This window comes from Falco naumanni, chromosome 9 (assembly GCF_017639655.2).
Source record: "Falco naumanni isolate bFalNau1 chromosome 9, bFalNau1.pat, whole genome shotgun sequence".
Lineage (NCBI taxonomy): Eukaryota > Metazoa > Chordata > Aves > Falconiformes > Falconidae > Falco > Falco naumanni.
Window position 1 is genome coordinate 15,842,148 of NC_054062.1, and position 12,735 is coordinate 15,854,882.

General features: G+C 38.4%; 1 protein-coding gene across 1 annotated transcript in view; it reads left to right on the forward strand.

Moving 5' to 3' along the window:
* Positions 1–12,735, forward strand: part of EIF3A (eukaryotic translation initiation factor 3 subunit A) — a 34,502-nt gene that overhangs the window by 20,264 nt on the left and 1,503 nt on the right. The window contains exons 15-21 of the mRNA XM_040606703.1: positions 110–232; positions 1,234–1,387; positions 2,426–2,610; positions 4,343–4,431; positions 8,865–9,625; positions 10,794–10,968; positions 11,407–11,576. Coding sequence (XP_040462637.1) covers positions 110–232; positions 1,234–1,387; positions 2,426–2,610; positions 4,343–4,431; positions 8,865–9,625; positions 10,794–10,968; positions 11,407–11,576 — 1,657 coding nt within the window. The remainder of the gene's footprint in view (positions 1–109; positions 233–1,233; positions 1,388–2,425; positions 2,611–4,342; positions 4,432–8,864; positions 9,626–10,793; positions 10,969–11,406; positions 11,577–12,735) is intronic.

Consider the following 12,735-nt stretch of genomic DNA (forward strand, 5'->3'; position numbering starts at 1 on the left):
CTTGGATCTGAAAGAGGAAAAGATAATTTCGCTTTCTAATGGGTGAGGTTGAATGCAAAGATATAGTAAGAGTTTACTTCGTAATACTTTATTTATTTCCTATTTTTAGATCACCACTTTGCAGTTGGAGCGTGAGAAAGCCCTTGAGCATAAGAACAGACTCTCAAGGATGTTGGAGGATAGAGATTTATTTGAAGCCAGGCTCAAAGCATCACGAAGAACAGTTTATGAGGTACACAAGATGCGGTGTTATAGTAAAATATTCCCATTAAAGTGAGGAACTAAACATGTGACCCAGTGATATTTCATGTAAACTAGAAACAAATTAGTACCTAGAATGGCACAGAATTATGGGATAGTTTATTTTCTGCTTTGACTTAAAAAATAAAAAAAATATTGCACCTGTTACTAAATATTAACACTTATAATTTTTGACAACTTCTGGAATAGCTTGTAGGGAAAATAAGATAAGTGAGTTAGTTATTTCAGTTGGGCTAATAGTAAGAGATCATTGGGTAGCATATGAGCAGCCAGCTGTATCTGTACATGTACTTGGCCTTACTGTGGTGATGGAATCATACAATAATATCGAAGCCGAGAAATAGAAATACTTGTCTATTTTTTTTAAATCTTTTTTTTTAAATCTTTTTTTTTAAATGTGAAAATTATTTTGACAGTTCATGTATTTGGTACTTCATGTTATGTTTTATGTTTGCAAAATTTCATAACAAATTAGAACGTGAGGACAGGGAAGGAATTGGCCTTTATGTCTTGCACTACATTTTTTTAATTCTACATTTGCTGAGGCTGTTTATAGCTTTATTGGCTATGTTGCAGTAAGAACTGGCTTAAAAAAAAAAGCGAAAAGAAGTATTATGTTAAATTAAGTTAACTAACTGCATATGATTCTTTGCAACAATATAGGTAATATTAGGTAATGTATTATAGGTACAGGTAAACTATTACTCAGTTAATTCCTTTCCTGAAAAAGCAGACGAAGGACTAAAATTGTGCATTAGTCATTGTCTTGTCTTCTAAGTAGGAATATATTCCCTTATACATGTTCAATTGCAGAAAAGGTTGAAATGACAAACAGGTAGGGTTTTTTTCACTGGAGCAAAGTTAATATGTTGCAGTTAGTTTGTTTTCTGTGCAGCTTTATTTAGCAATTTGTGTAACTGTCTAGCTCTTAGACTAGTTTTGGTGGTTTCATGTGTATTCTTTGTATTTCAGGATAAACTCAAGCAGTTCCAGGAACGGTTAGCAGAAGAGAGGCGTAATCGTTTGGAGGAACGCAAGAAACAACGCAAAGAAGAGAGGCGCATTACTTACTACAGAGAAAAGGAGGAAGAAGAACAAAGATTACGAGAAGAACAGCTGCTTAAAGGTATAATTGAGAACCCGATTCTTTTATTGTTTGCATCCTTGACCCATTCCAGATGTGATGCAGCTAACTTCTGGTTTCCCTGTTTGATGATATTGGTGGAAGTCTCTTTGCTTTCAATCAGTGGTGAAGACTGTGGCCATTGCTGTTAGATACTGTTATGTTTTACCTAATGCACCTTCTGAATGCTTACCTGTGCAGCATAGAGATGAAGGTAAAGCTTTATAGGAGGAAGGGAAAATAAAAGCAAATCAATACTTCCCGCCCTCCCCTTCTCCCAGACATGGATAAAGGAGGAGATAAACAAAGGGAGGTTAATGAAGAGTTGAGTCTTTGATTTTAGTAATTCAGTTTGAGTTCTGGCCACTTGTTTGTGTGCATCTTAAAGGGAAAAGAAAGGGAACATTGGTGTCGGATCAAGAACTCTAGAATTGTGACTCACACACCTTTCTTTGTGAATTGCTTTGTCTGGTGGTCTGTTTCAAGGCTTTAGAAGAGGAGAGGTGATAGGCAACCTGTAAGGTAAATTTTTGTTCTACTTGTTACTTAGTGGATGAAGTTACTATATATCAGAGTTCATAAACGTGCAGTATTTTAAAACCAACCAACCAAACACCCGAGCAGTCCTAAATACCAAATTTCTGATGCTGCTAGTCGATTATTTTTTTTGTGTTTGACCTTTCTTAAGGAAGGGATCCTTTACCATGCCTGAGGTAGTTACTCATACTTTAGCTGGCACATTTGTGGTCTGTACATTGAACTAATGTACAGGTATTGGAACATTTTCTTTCCTTTCTTGCTAGCTGTTGTTCAAGATGCCACATTAATAGATGTATCAGGTTCCTTTTCCTATTGCTTTCAAGTTAGGATAGTTCCAGAAAACAGGTTCTATGGTTACTTAAATGTACCCTGTGAAATGCTTGGGGTTTTTTTATAAGGAGTCAAAGAGAAGAGATTGTATTTTGTAACCTTTATGTGGTTACAGCAATATACAGGAATTTATACTGGTAATACATTTTATTTATGTTTCCAATTCTGCAGAGCGCGAGGAAAAGGAGCGCATTGAGCGTGAGAAACGTGAGCAGGAGCAGCGTGAATACCAGGAACGTGTCAAAAAACTGGAAGAACTGGAGAAGAAAAAACGTCAAAGAGAAATGGAGATAGAAGAAAGAGAGCGTCGCCGAGAAGAAGAAAGAAGAGGTCTGGATGACCCATTTTCAAGAAAGGTAAGTAATACCTGCAGGTTTTTCTTCTTCGTCTTCTCCTGTAGATTTGAAGAAGGGGCTAGCATTGCAAAATGGTAGGTTAATTATTTTTTTTTTTAGAGTTGTAGCATAGGTGGCTAATTTAATAGTTAAGTTATTGTCACTTAGTTTCTGCTCACTATCAGAGTCTGGAATCTGTAATTGAGTAATAAAGTACAATAAAGAAACTACTAAGATCTCCAAGCTGTTTAAAAAAAGAATATTGAATAAAATTTTCTTTAACAGAAAAGAAGGAAAGCTTCATTGGAAGCAAGTGTAGTGACTCATGCTAAAGTCAGGAATTGGAGTAGATATTGAAGGAAAATCCCAGACTAAACATAAAGCATAGTTTTATAAGAAATACACAATAACATAAAACCAAGAGTTGTGTGCAACTTGCTGTTTACAAATGTAAGTATTGGAGGAAATTATTATCCCAATCCAACTGGAAACAAAACAAAAGCTATCTGCAAATAAATGTTGTAATGATTTAAAAGAATGTAACTGAATACCACAAACCTTCTATGCTCTCACTTTTTCAGAATTTATCTATAGGAGAACTAGTTTTAAATTTCATCCACCATAGCCATTATATTTGTTTAATGCATACTTCATTGAGTAACACTATGAAGATAAGCGATCAGAGCTTGTCTAAATTGTTTTAGTAGTCTATCAGGTAAGTAAGCATCACCGGTATTTTTCACGTAAGAGGTACTCCTAGCCATGGGCACTTGATTGTATGGAAGAACTGACTTAGGTTCCGGGAGAGATATCTGTGCCACTTGAAAAATACCATTTGCAGTCTTGGGATTCTTTCTTTGCTTACTCTTGTTTGTTGGGTTCAGTTCAAGAGCATTTAAGTAAACAATCGTGGAGTAGTGGATATGCAAGATCTTGCACAACCTGTGTATTTCCCCACACTGAGCGCAGACTTTGACAAAAACACTTCTCAAAGAATGGTTTAAAACCGGAACGAATACCCTTTTATAAAGAGGTTGTGTGATTATGTGAAATCAGGTATTTTATGTGGTTTACCTAATTTGCTTCTTGTGGTGGAAAGGAATAAACAACTATGTTAGAAATAGTTTAAATGGTTTGTCTTTGCCCAGCAATGGAGAGAGATATTTTACCTTTATAAAAAAAAAAATAAAAAATTGATCATTAGTCTGCCTGGCATCCAAGCAACCTGTGGGAGTCACAAATACCTCACCTGTTCTGTGCATTGAGGTACTCAGAACTAAATGGTTCCTGCTACAAAGAGCTTTCAGTTTACTCAGTTAAATTTTCTGATCTGATCAGAAAGCACAAAAGCAAATAATTCTTAGAATTCATTTCTGCTGTCGTTAAGCAGCAGGAAAAGTGAAACTGTTAGAACCTTTTTTTTGTGTTAACAGGTGGTAGTAATGCCTCATTTTAGCTATTATTCATATACTTGTTGATAAACTTTTTAGTGTATCTGCATATATCTACCCTACTGGTAAAGTATGTGGCCCAAAGGGAACCGTATTGGTTTCTAAATGGGTTTAAATTGTGTCAGAAACAATAGTCAGTTAAGGCCATGCTTAAGTTATTAGAACTCCTGATAGTTCAGTATTCTCTATAGTGTAACATGAGCTTTTAATGACACAGTATGGTTTGAAAGGACTAAATTGTATGTTAAAAATCTTCATTTTAAAGTATCCAGAGAATGTTCCTAATTTCTTTTGACTTATAGGAATCTCGTTGGGGTGATAGGGAGTCTGACAGCTCCTGGAGAAGAGGTGGTGAAACAGAATCTGAATGGCGACGAGCACCAGTGGAAAGGTACTCACTGGGTTACTAAACAGCGGTTGTACTGGGCTCAAAATAGGCAGGCTCCCTTTTTGTTACTACTGCTAAAGCTGCACTGACGGAATGGTATCTCATGCCTTTATGTCTCTGAAAGTTACCTTCTATTAAAAATTGCTTTGTAAGGATCTCAAAATGAGAGAGAAGTTTTATCTTGGAACTGCATTCGGATAACATTCCTGTTTTATTTAGTTTAGATATGTGAAAGCTAGTGGAGGCCTTCTGCATGTGATAAACAACTCGCTTTCTTGGTTTCTTTTTTAAATTAAGAATTTCTGTCCCGCTCAAACATTGGTGTCAGTTGTATAAATACAGAATGGGGAAAGATGACAAGCAAATACAGGGTTCCTGGTTGATGAAACTTTGAGATTTTCCATTTAGAAAACTAACAGTAATATCTAAGAATAGTAAAGTCAAAATTAGGAGTTTTAAACTATTCAAGTCCCGGAGTGAGTCACAGAGCAGAAAATATGTGCCATAAACTATAACAAAGTTCTCAAAGACTGTATTGAACAGAGAAAGAAAGATTTCTGAAGGAAGAATATTCTGGAAGTACTTGGCAGGTTTTTCTAAAAAAAAAACAACATGCTTGTTCACATCTATATGTTTTAGGGGTTTTGGATATATTGACTAATAATGAAGACTGTTTTGTCCGTCCCTCTGCTCCACAACAGGATGAGCTATAGGTGAAATATTTCTGATGGTGCATGTCTAGTTGTTCTTAAAACCCTGTGCTGACAGAAATACCACTGCATGTTGCAATTGGCAGTAGGTTTTATTGCTTAATTAGCCTTCCACATAGATAGACTTTTATAAATGTCTAACCCTAATTTCCAGTGCAGCGATTTAAATCCATTACATCTTACTCTGACTCCAGTGGAATCAAATTAATTTGCTTTTTCTCTCTCTAGTAGTTTCTTCTAACACATTGGAAGAGTATGATCTCTCAATAAACAAAATAGTTTTTCAGTCTTTCCTTAAAAGCTACATTACCATTCTTGGTATCTTGGTAGTGATCCACTTTCTTGTGAATTGCAAAATCAAAAATTGGATGAAACTCCTGGGTGGAGCCTTGAACTATTAACATATTGCAGAACTGTTTAATGCACCTATTTATATGCTTCAATGCGATTTCTGCGCCTCCTCACCCCTAATGATACACGTGTATCATTTCCCCACATTAATTTTAGAGTCATTATAGCTTAGAGGTTTTTTGACCAAGTGTTGTCTTTGTTACTTCTCATTCAACTTTTGTAGAAGTTGAGCAGTGTGACTGTTAAGGAGTTGAAATTGGGCATATTTTGGATTATTACATAGCATATCTGGTAAAATTTTCCTTCTCTTTTTTGCTAAAAGGACTATACTGAGGAGTACTAAAAGGAAATACTGATAGCAGTCAAAATTAGTATCTATGGATTTTAAGTAAAGCAATGCTTCTCGATTATTTTCTTTTTTCTGAACTTTAACGGTAACAAAGTAAAAGTGATGATGCTCAGACATAATTGCAGAAGAAAGGTGTAATTCTGCTTTCTTTAGTAGCCACAAGCCTACTTTTAGTAGGCTTTAACCCTAAAGGGAAAAGGTGTTGGATACAAAGACAGAAGTGCAAACCTGACTGTGAGTAAAGTAATTCCAAAATGTATTTCTGAATTGAGTGGTGAAGGCAGTAACATAGAGGACAGATCATCGGATTTAATTTGCAGCATGTATCTAGCTGAAAGTACAGCTGTTGGATATGTGTATTAAAAAGTCCTTATAGACGCCAGTACAAGGAGAGAAGCTATAACATTTGCCTCACAGACAATTTCTCATGGAAATGGCACACTCCTGGTGTACACGCCATATTGGTACTCAGGTCCTTACAGTCACAGAGCAACCAATTGTACTGTGCAGCATTCCCCAGAGTGCTGGATTCCAGGTGGTCAGCATGTTGCAGTGTTCTCAGTCTTTTCCGTACCCTGGTTCCAGTTACAAGAAAGAACAGGTTACAGAAAGGCAGAAGCGTCCAGCAAGGGCTGTCTGTCTCTTAGGCAGGAAAGGTAGTTATCATAAGAAACAAAAGAAAGTAAAACTAATGATGCAATGAAATTTTATAAGGAAGAGAAGAAAGCCAATCCTGATACAAAAAAATATTACAAATATTGTGATTGCAGGAAAAAGAGGTTAACATAGAAGTGCTAATAGGAGTTAAATTAAAAGCCAGCTGATTTAGTAGAAGTAGTTGTTTTATGCTGGTACCTTTATGCTTGTTCTTTCTCTAGATCACAGAAATCCCATAAAATGCTGTCAGGATCTGGGCATTTGCTCACTGAAACAATGAAATGGCAACTAATATAGATGTGGTATTCACTAAAAGCGGCAGGGCAGTGCTGCAGGCTGTCGTACTTGCACAGTTCATTTGAGTCATCACTGGCACAGATTGCTATCTCAAAGGATCAACAAATGCTTGTGTGTTTATGGTCAAGAAACACTAAAAAGCCAAATTGTATAGATGAGGGGAGTTGACCTCTGTTTTATGTCTGTGCTGTTTGTACCTGAGTCAAGATGAACAAAAAAAAGTTATAAACCTGTGACAGTGGTAGGCACTGTAGCGTGAACTTTGCCAGCAAATTTCTTCTTTATTTGGTAAAGCTGTCGGCATGCTTTCAGCTCTTGTAGATCTGTGTGTAGGGTTTTTAGAGGTTATTGAAAAATGAGTTGTATAATAGAAACTGGATTGCATTACTACCAGTGACTGCCATTCAATATATTTTTAATATTCACGCATCACTGGTTTTATTAATTTATCAGATGCTGTTTGACTCTCAATTTCAATAAACTTCTAAAAATGGGAGTTAGGATTTCTAAGAGGAAAAGAAGGAAAAAAAGCTGAAATATGAATACTAAAGTTGTCAAACAAGAAACAAATGTAACAAGATAGGCATAATTTTACCTACAAGTAGAGTGGTAATAGATTAGAAATAGATTTTAAAAGCCTAAACCCCTGAAACAGTAACTAGGTATAAATGAATTAAATACTTGTTCATTTGCTGAACTTTATAGCCATTTCTCTACATGTCTTTTACATAAAAATAATCAGATTTTTCAAAGGAGAAGATTATCCAATTTAAGTCTAATGGAATTTAACAATCTCCATGTCTTGTTTTTATCTCGCAGGTCAGTGGTAATTACGTTTGCCCTTATTCTTCTAAAACTAGGAAATATGCTGCTCACAGTTCCTCAAAATTCTTGAGATGCAGAGTTGTCACAAACTGTTGCCTCTTTGTTCTCACCTCTTGGAGTCCTACATCTGTTGTTTTGTAGCACGTCACTGCTGTTCTTCTGTTTACATTTTAGTAGCGTAGTGGATTTCTAAACCTGTGGGGGTGGCTTGTTTTGTTTTGCTCTTGATATTTGAATCCATGAGATTGAACCCCGGTGTGGCTTCTCTTCTCTTGCCAAGAAGCAGGTACCCATACATCTCTGTGATGTATGTTCCTTGTTTCTTTGTATTCCTGAGAAGCTAGCTGAGGAAGGTTAATTTGCTGAAATAAAGAAATTAATCCAGTGACAAAGCCAAGGTTTGTGGTCTAAATGTACGTGTAAATCCTGTAGACGTTAAACTAAACGGTGTGTCCAGAGAAATTACAGGAGTGGAAGGCTCTAACCATTGTTCAGCAGTGTCTGATCTTTTAGATTTTGTTAGAAATCCAAACATATTTCAAAGACGACCTGATGACTCAATAGTCCAGGGAAAATTTTCAGCAGTTCTTTACTTCCCACATACATCCTAATATGGAAAATCCGTGCAAGCACTGACAGCCTGCCAGAGTCTGGCGCACCCTGCTCACTGTCAGGCAGTAGCAGTGGATTGAGTCATGAGTTCACTATGTTGTCCTGCTGTACCTTGTTGTGGATGCTTGTTGGTGAAAGTATTGCCAATCTATCGGGCTGGAAGTGCGGCAAAACTTAGGAAAATAGGGATTGGACTGTAGGGTTGGCATGTGCATGAAGAATGTGGGGATACTTACTTGAAGTTGTTTTTTTTTTTAATACTGGTTCTTTTGAGACAGCTTGAGTTTGTCAAATTAGGCTTGGTGGAGAAGCCAAACGTCTTCTCTGTTGTGTTGCAGCAGATAACCAGCAAGGGACTGTAATTATGCCCTTGGAACTGTAGTTTTGAAGGAGATAGTAAACTGTTCAGTCTTTACTGAAGCTGTAGGGACAGTGACCTAGCACTTTCCTATAGTAATTAGGGCAATTAGAAAGAGCATTTGAAAACTGCAAGCTCTGTAAATGTATTTGTGACCACACTTCAAGTGGATATAGTCAGAAATAGCCTTAAGGGGCTTGATACTGTTGATCTAATATGTGAAAGCTTTCCTGCATGTCAGCTTCTACTTTTTTGCTCGTTCCCTATGGTTTTATAGAGATTGGCGTCGAGGAGAAGCAAGAGATGACGAAAGACCTTTCCGACGAGGGGACGATCTGCCGCGACGAGGGGACGATCTGCCGCGACGTAGTGCTGCAGAAGAAAAGGAACGTCCTTCTGTGGAATCAACAGAGGATAGGCCACCTAGGCGTGAAGGGGAGGAGGACCGGCCACCTAGGCGTGAAGGGGATGAGGACAGGCCGCCCAGACGTGGATTGGATGAGGACAGGCCACCCAGACGTGGTTTGGATGATGATAGAGGGAGCTGGCGAGCTGCAGATGACGACAGGGGTCCGAGGCGTGGAATGGATGACGACAGGCCACCCAGACGGGCTTTGGATGACGACAGGCCACCCAGGCGCGGTTTGGACGATGACAGAGGCAGCTGGCGCTCAGCAGATGACGACAGAGGACCCAGGCGTGGAATGGATGATGACAGGCCACCCAGGCGGGCTTTGGATGATGACAGGCCACCCAGGCGTGGTCTGGATGATGACCGGGGCAGCTGGCGTGCTGCAGATGATGACAGGGGTCCCAGGCGTGGGATGGATGATGACAGGGGTCCCAGGCGCGGGATGGATGATGACAGAGGTCCCAGGCGTGGGATGGATGACGACAGGATGTCAAGGCGTGATGATGACAGGGGACCATGGCGTAGTGCAGATGATGACAGGCTCTCCAGACGAGATGATGACAGGGGTCCGTGGCGTAGCGGTGATGATTCAAGGCCAGGTCCTTGGAGACCATTTGGTAAACCAGGTAAAATACACTAATACAATAATCTTCCCTCCAATGTGTGTGTTAACTTGGTAGATAATGGATGTGATGTACTTGGTGCTAGAGATGGGAGGTTCAGCTCTGAAAAGGACGGAATTAATTTGACTAATGTGGAGACTCCTTTACTTAGTATAATCAAACCTTTTAATTTGATTATTTAAAAAAAAAAAAAAAAAAAAGGCAAAAGCAGCTGTGCCTGTTGCTTGCCTAGAAGATACCGAAAGGTCGCATAGTAATACTGGTAATTTGCCCATGTGCAAAAATGAAATAAGCAAGTTGAATGCTCTGATGGGAGAAACATTCTCAGTAGATTTGCAGACCTTGGTCTCTTTCCCTGCCCTCTCTATGTGTCTGAAATTAACCTCCTTCGAAGGAGGACTTTGATATGTCATTCAAGTGGATCTGGTTTTGTTAAGCCTTTTTTATGTGTACAAAGATCTTCCTGTTTTTACCATTCCTTTCTTGCTTTTGTGTCTGCCCTTGAAAATCCTGCTTTGAGCAGGTATTCGGACTAGATGATCTTCTGAGGTCCCTCATAATCTGCATTATCCTAGCCTTGTATAGTGTATGTCTAGTCTTAAGTCTTGTTGGTGGCGACTAGCGCAACTGTTCCTGATTCTTTTCAGAACTGTTGATGACATTTAAATGTTAGATACTATTTTGATTTCCTGGTTCTTTTTATTCAGATTTATGTATTCACAGACACCACCAGCTTTTAAAGTACTGCATTAAAAAAGCACTAAGGACTTAAAAAAATTGCTAGCCTAAAATCTCCTCACTTGTAGATTTTCACAAAGGAGTCTGCTCTCTGAGCTACCCCCTTTACTTCTTCCTGTGCTTGTTTTGCACAAGACCCTTGAGGAGTTTGTGGTTTCTGACTGAAAACTGCAGGGTGTAATCAGCTCTACTAAACTATTACAGGCAGTCCTGATAGATGAGGTATATGTTGCTGTCTTTATATTAAGCAGTTTCTACAGTGTTTGTCTATGGCTCCTACTCAGTGTGCTCACTTTTTACAAGCTTCTTGAGTTGGATCCCTAGGGATCAAAACTTGAAGAACCAGTTTCTGTGAGGGAAGTAAAGGATTCTTTGTCTATGGAGAGATCAGAGGTCAGTCACAAATTCCTTTGACTGTGTTTGTTACTTATAGGGGGATGGAGAGAGCGAGAAAAGGCTCGTGAGGACAGCTGGGGGCCTCCTCGAGACTCCAGACCTCCAGGAGACCGTGAATGGGATAGAGACAAAGATCGTGATGAAAATGAGAAGGACCGTGAATTTGACAGAGAGAGAGATTTTGATAGAGATGATCGTTTCAGGCGTCCCAGGTTTGACTTCTCTGTTTAAATGCTTCTAGAATGTTTCTGTTAAAAAAAAATAAAAATGGCCTGCTGATAAAGAAATCAGGTAACTTTGCCAGGTGAAAGGAACAGTGGTTGGTTTGTACGGATTTAAGCACTTTAAGGCAGTAAATGGATAGTGGCATTTTTGGAGCCTTTTTAGTTTGTTATTTTAAGACAGTGTTAACTGTTTACAGAAGGAATCCCAAAATGCTTTACTGCTTTAATTATTTTTTTTTACCTGTTATCAAGGGAATCTCATGTTAGGCTCCAGAAAAACAGAACAGGTTTTTCAAGTATGTCAGTACGTTAAATATTTTCAGGCCCAATGAGTCTTTGTCTGTGTGGTGATGTATTATTGCTTATTCCCATAGCAAAGGTAAGGCCTTAACGTTTAGTCTTATTTGATGTTCTGAATGGCAAAAGGGATGACGCTGGTTGGAGAAGAGGGCCAGCTGAGGAAAATTCTAGCTGGAGAGATTCAAGTCGCCGTGAGGAATGGGACAGAGGTGGTCGTGACATGAGAGATCGACGTAGTGATGACAGAGATCCACCCCTCAGAAGAGGACCACCACTCAGATCTGACCGTGAAGAACGTACGTTTATTTCGGTGTTCATGAAGGCTTACATTCATTATAGGGCCTTCCTGTTACTCTTGACAGTGCTAGGATGCGGTAAAATGGGAATAAGTTGTATTTTCAGCCACTTAAACTCCCTTTGCGTAAGCAAAGTAACAGAAAGAAGCTTTAGTATAATTGAGAATCCTTCCTTGAATCTTAACTGTTTTTAGTCGTACTCTTTATATCATAGTAGCATTTCACATCTGCACTAGAAGTATAACATTATAAGTATGCAGTTTTCATAGTAGGATTATGTTCAGGGGGACTGAAATTCTTGTACTTAAATTATCAAGGTAGATGTCCCAGAAAGTAATTTCTGGCTCATTTCTTAAAACCATTAAAATGTGAGGGAAATAGTTCCAAACAAGTCCTTATGGGTTTCACACTATTAATAATATTGATTTTGATGAATAACATATTATAATTACATACATTAACCTGTTTTAATTATGTGCATTTATTAATCCTTTGCTGTGTTCTAAAAATACAGTAGCAGCAAATACATTTAGGGTGAGATACTATGTCTTCCCGTTCTGGCATCCTCACGTTTAGAGTCTCGTTTGGTCTCTGCCCCAGGTGTGGGTGCTCCCTGAATACACATGGGTGCTGCTGGGCAGCTGCTCTGGGAGAGCAGACTGGAACAGAACATGTCGTACAGGATTTCAGCTGGTGGAAAGGCTGAGGGTTCTCAGTGTGGAGATGATTTTTTCTTTTTTAATATATCAAGGAGTTTTGGTATTTGTCTCGGTTAGTATTTGGTACAGCTTTGTTCATGCATAGCTGGGGTAGAATTATTAACATCCTGTTGGTGGAAATGAACAATTTTTCATATAGTAAAGGATAATGGATTCTGTTACTAGTGGAGTCATGTAATCTGGTGCTGTTTATACCTCTGATTTCAGTAGGCTGAAGAGTAATTTGCTGTCTTATGAGACAGTGAACTCCTAAATTTTTTCCACAGGTGTTTTCAATTTAGGATTTTTCTGTTTTCAGGGTTCAGTCATTTCTAAGGAGATGCTTTTGTGCTTTTAATTCTGATAATAATATAAGAATATATTTTTACGTTATAAAACTATGTACATCAGTGGAACATTCTTATTGCAGTTACTGTGTTTTAAAGATGACACTTGGGTTG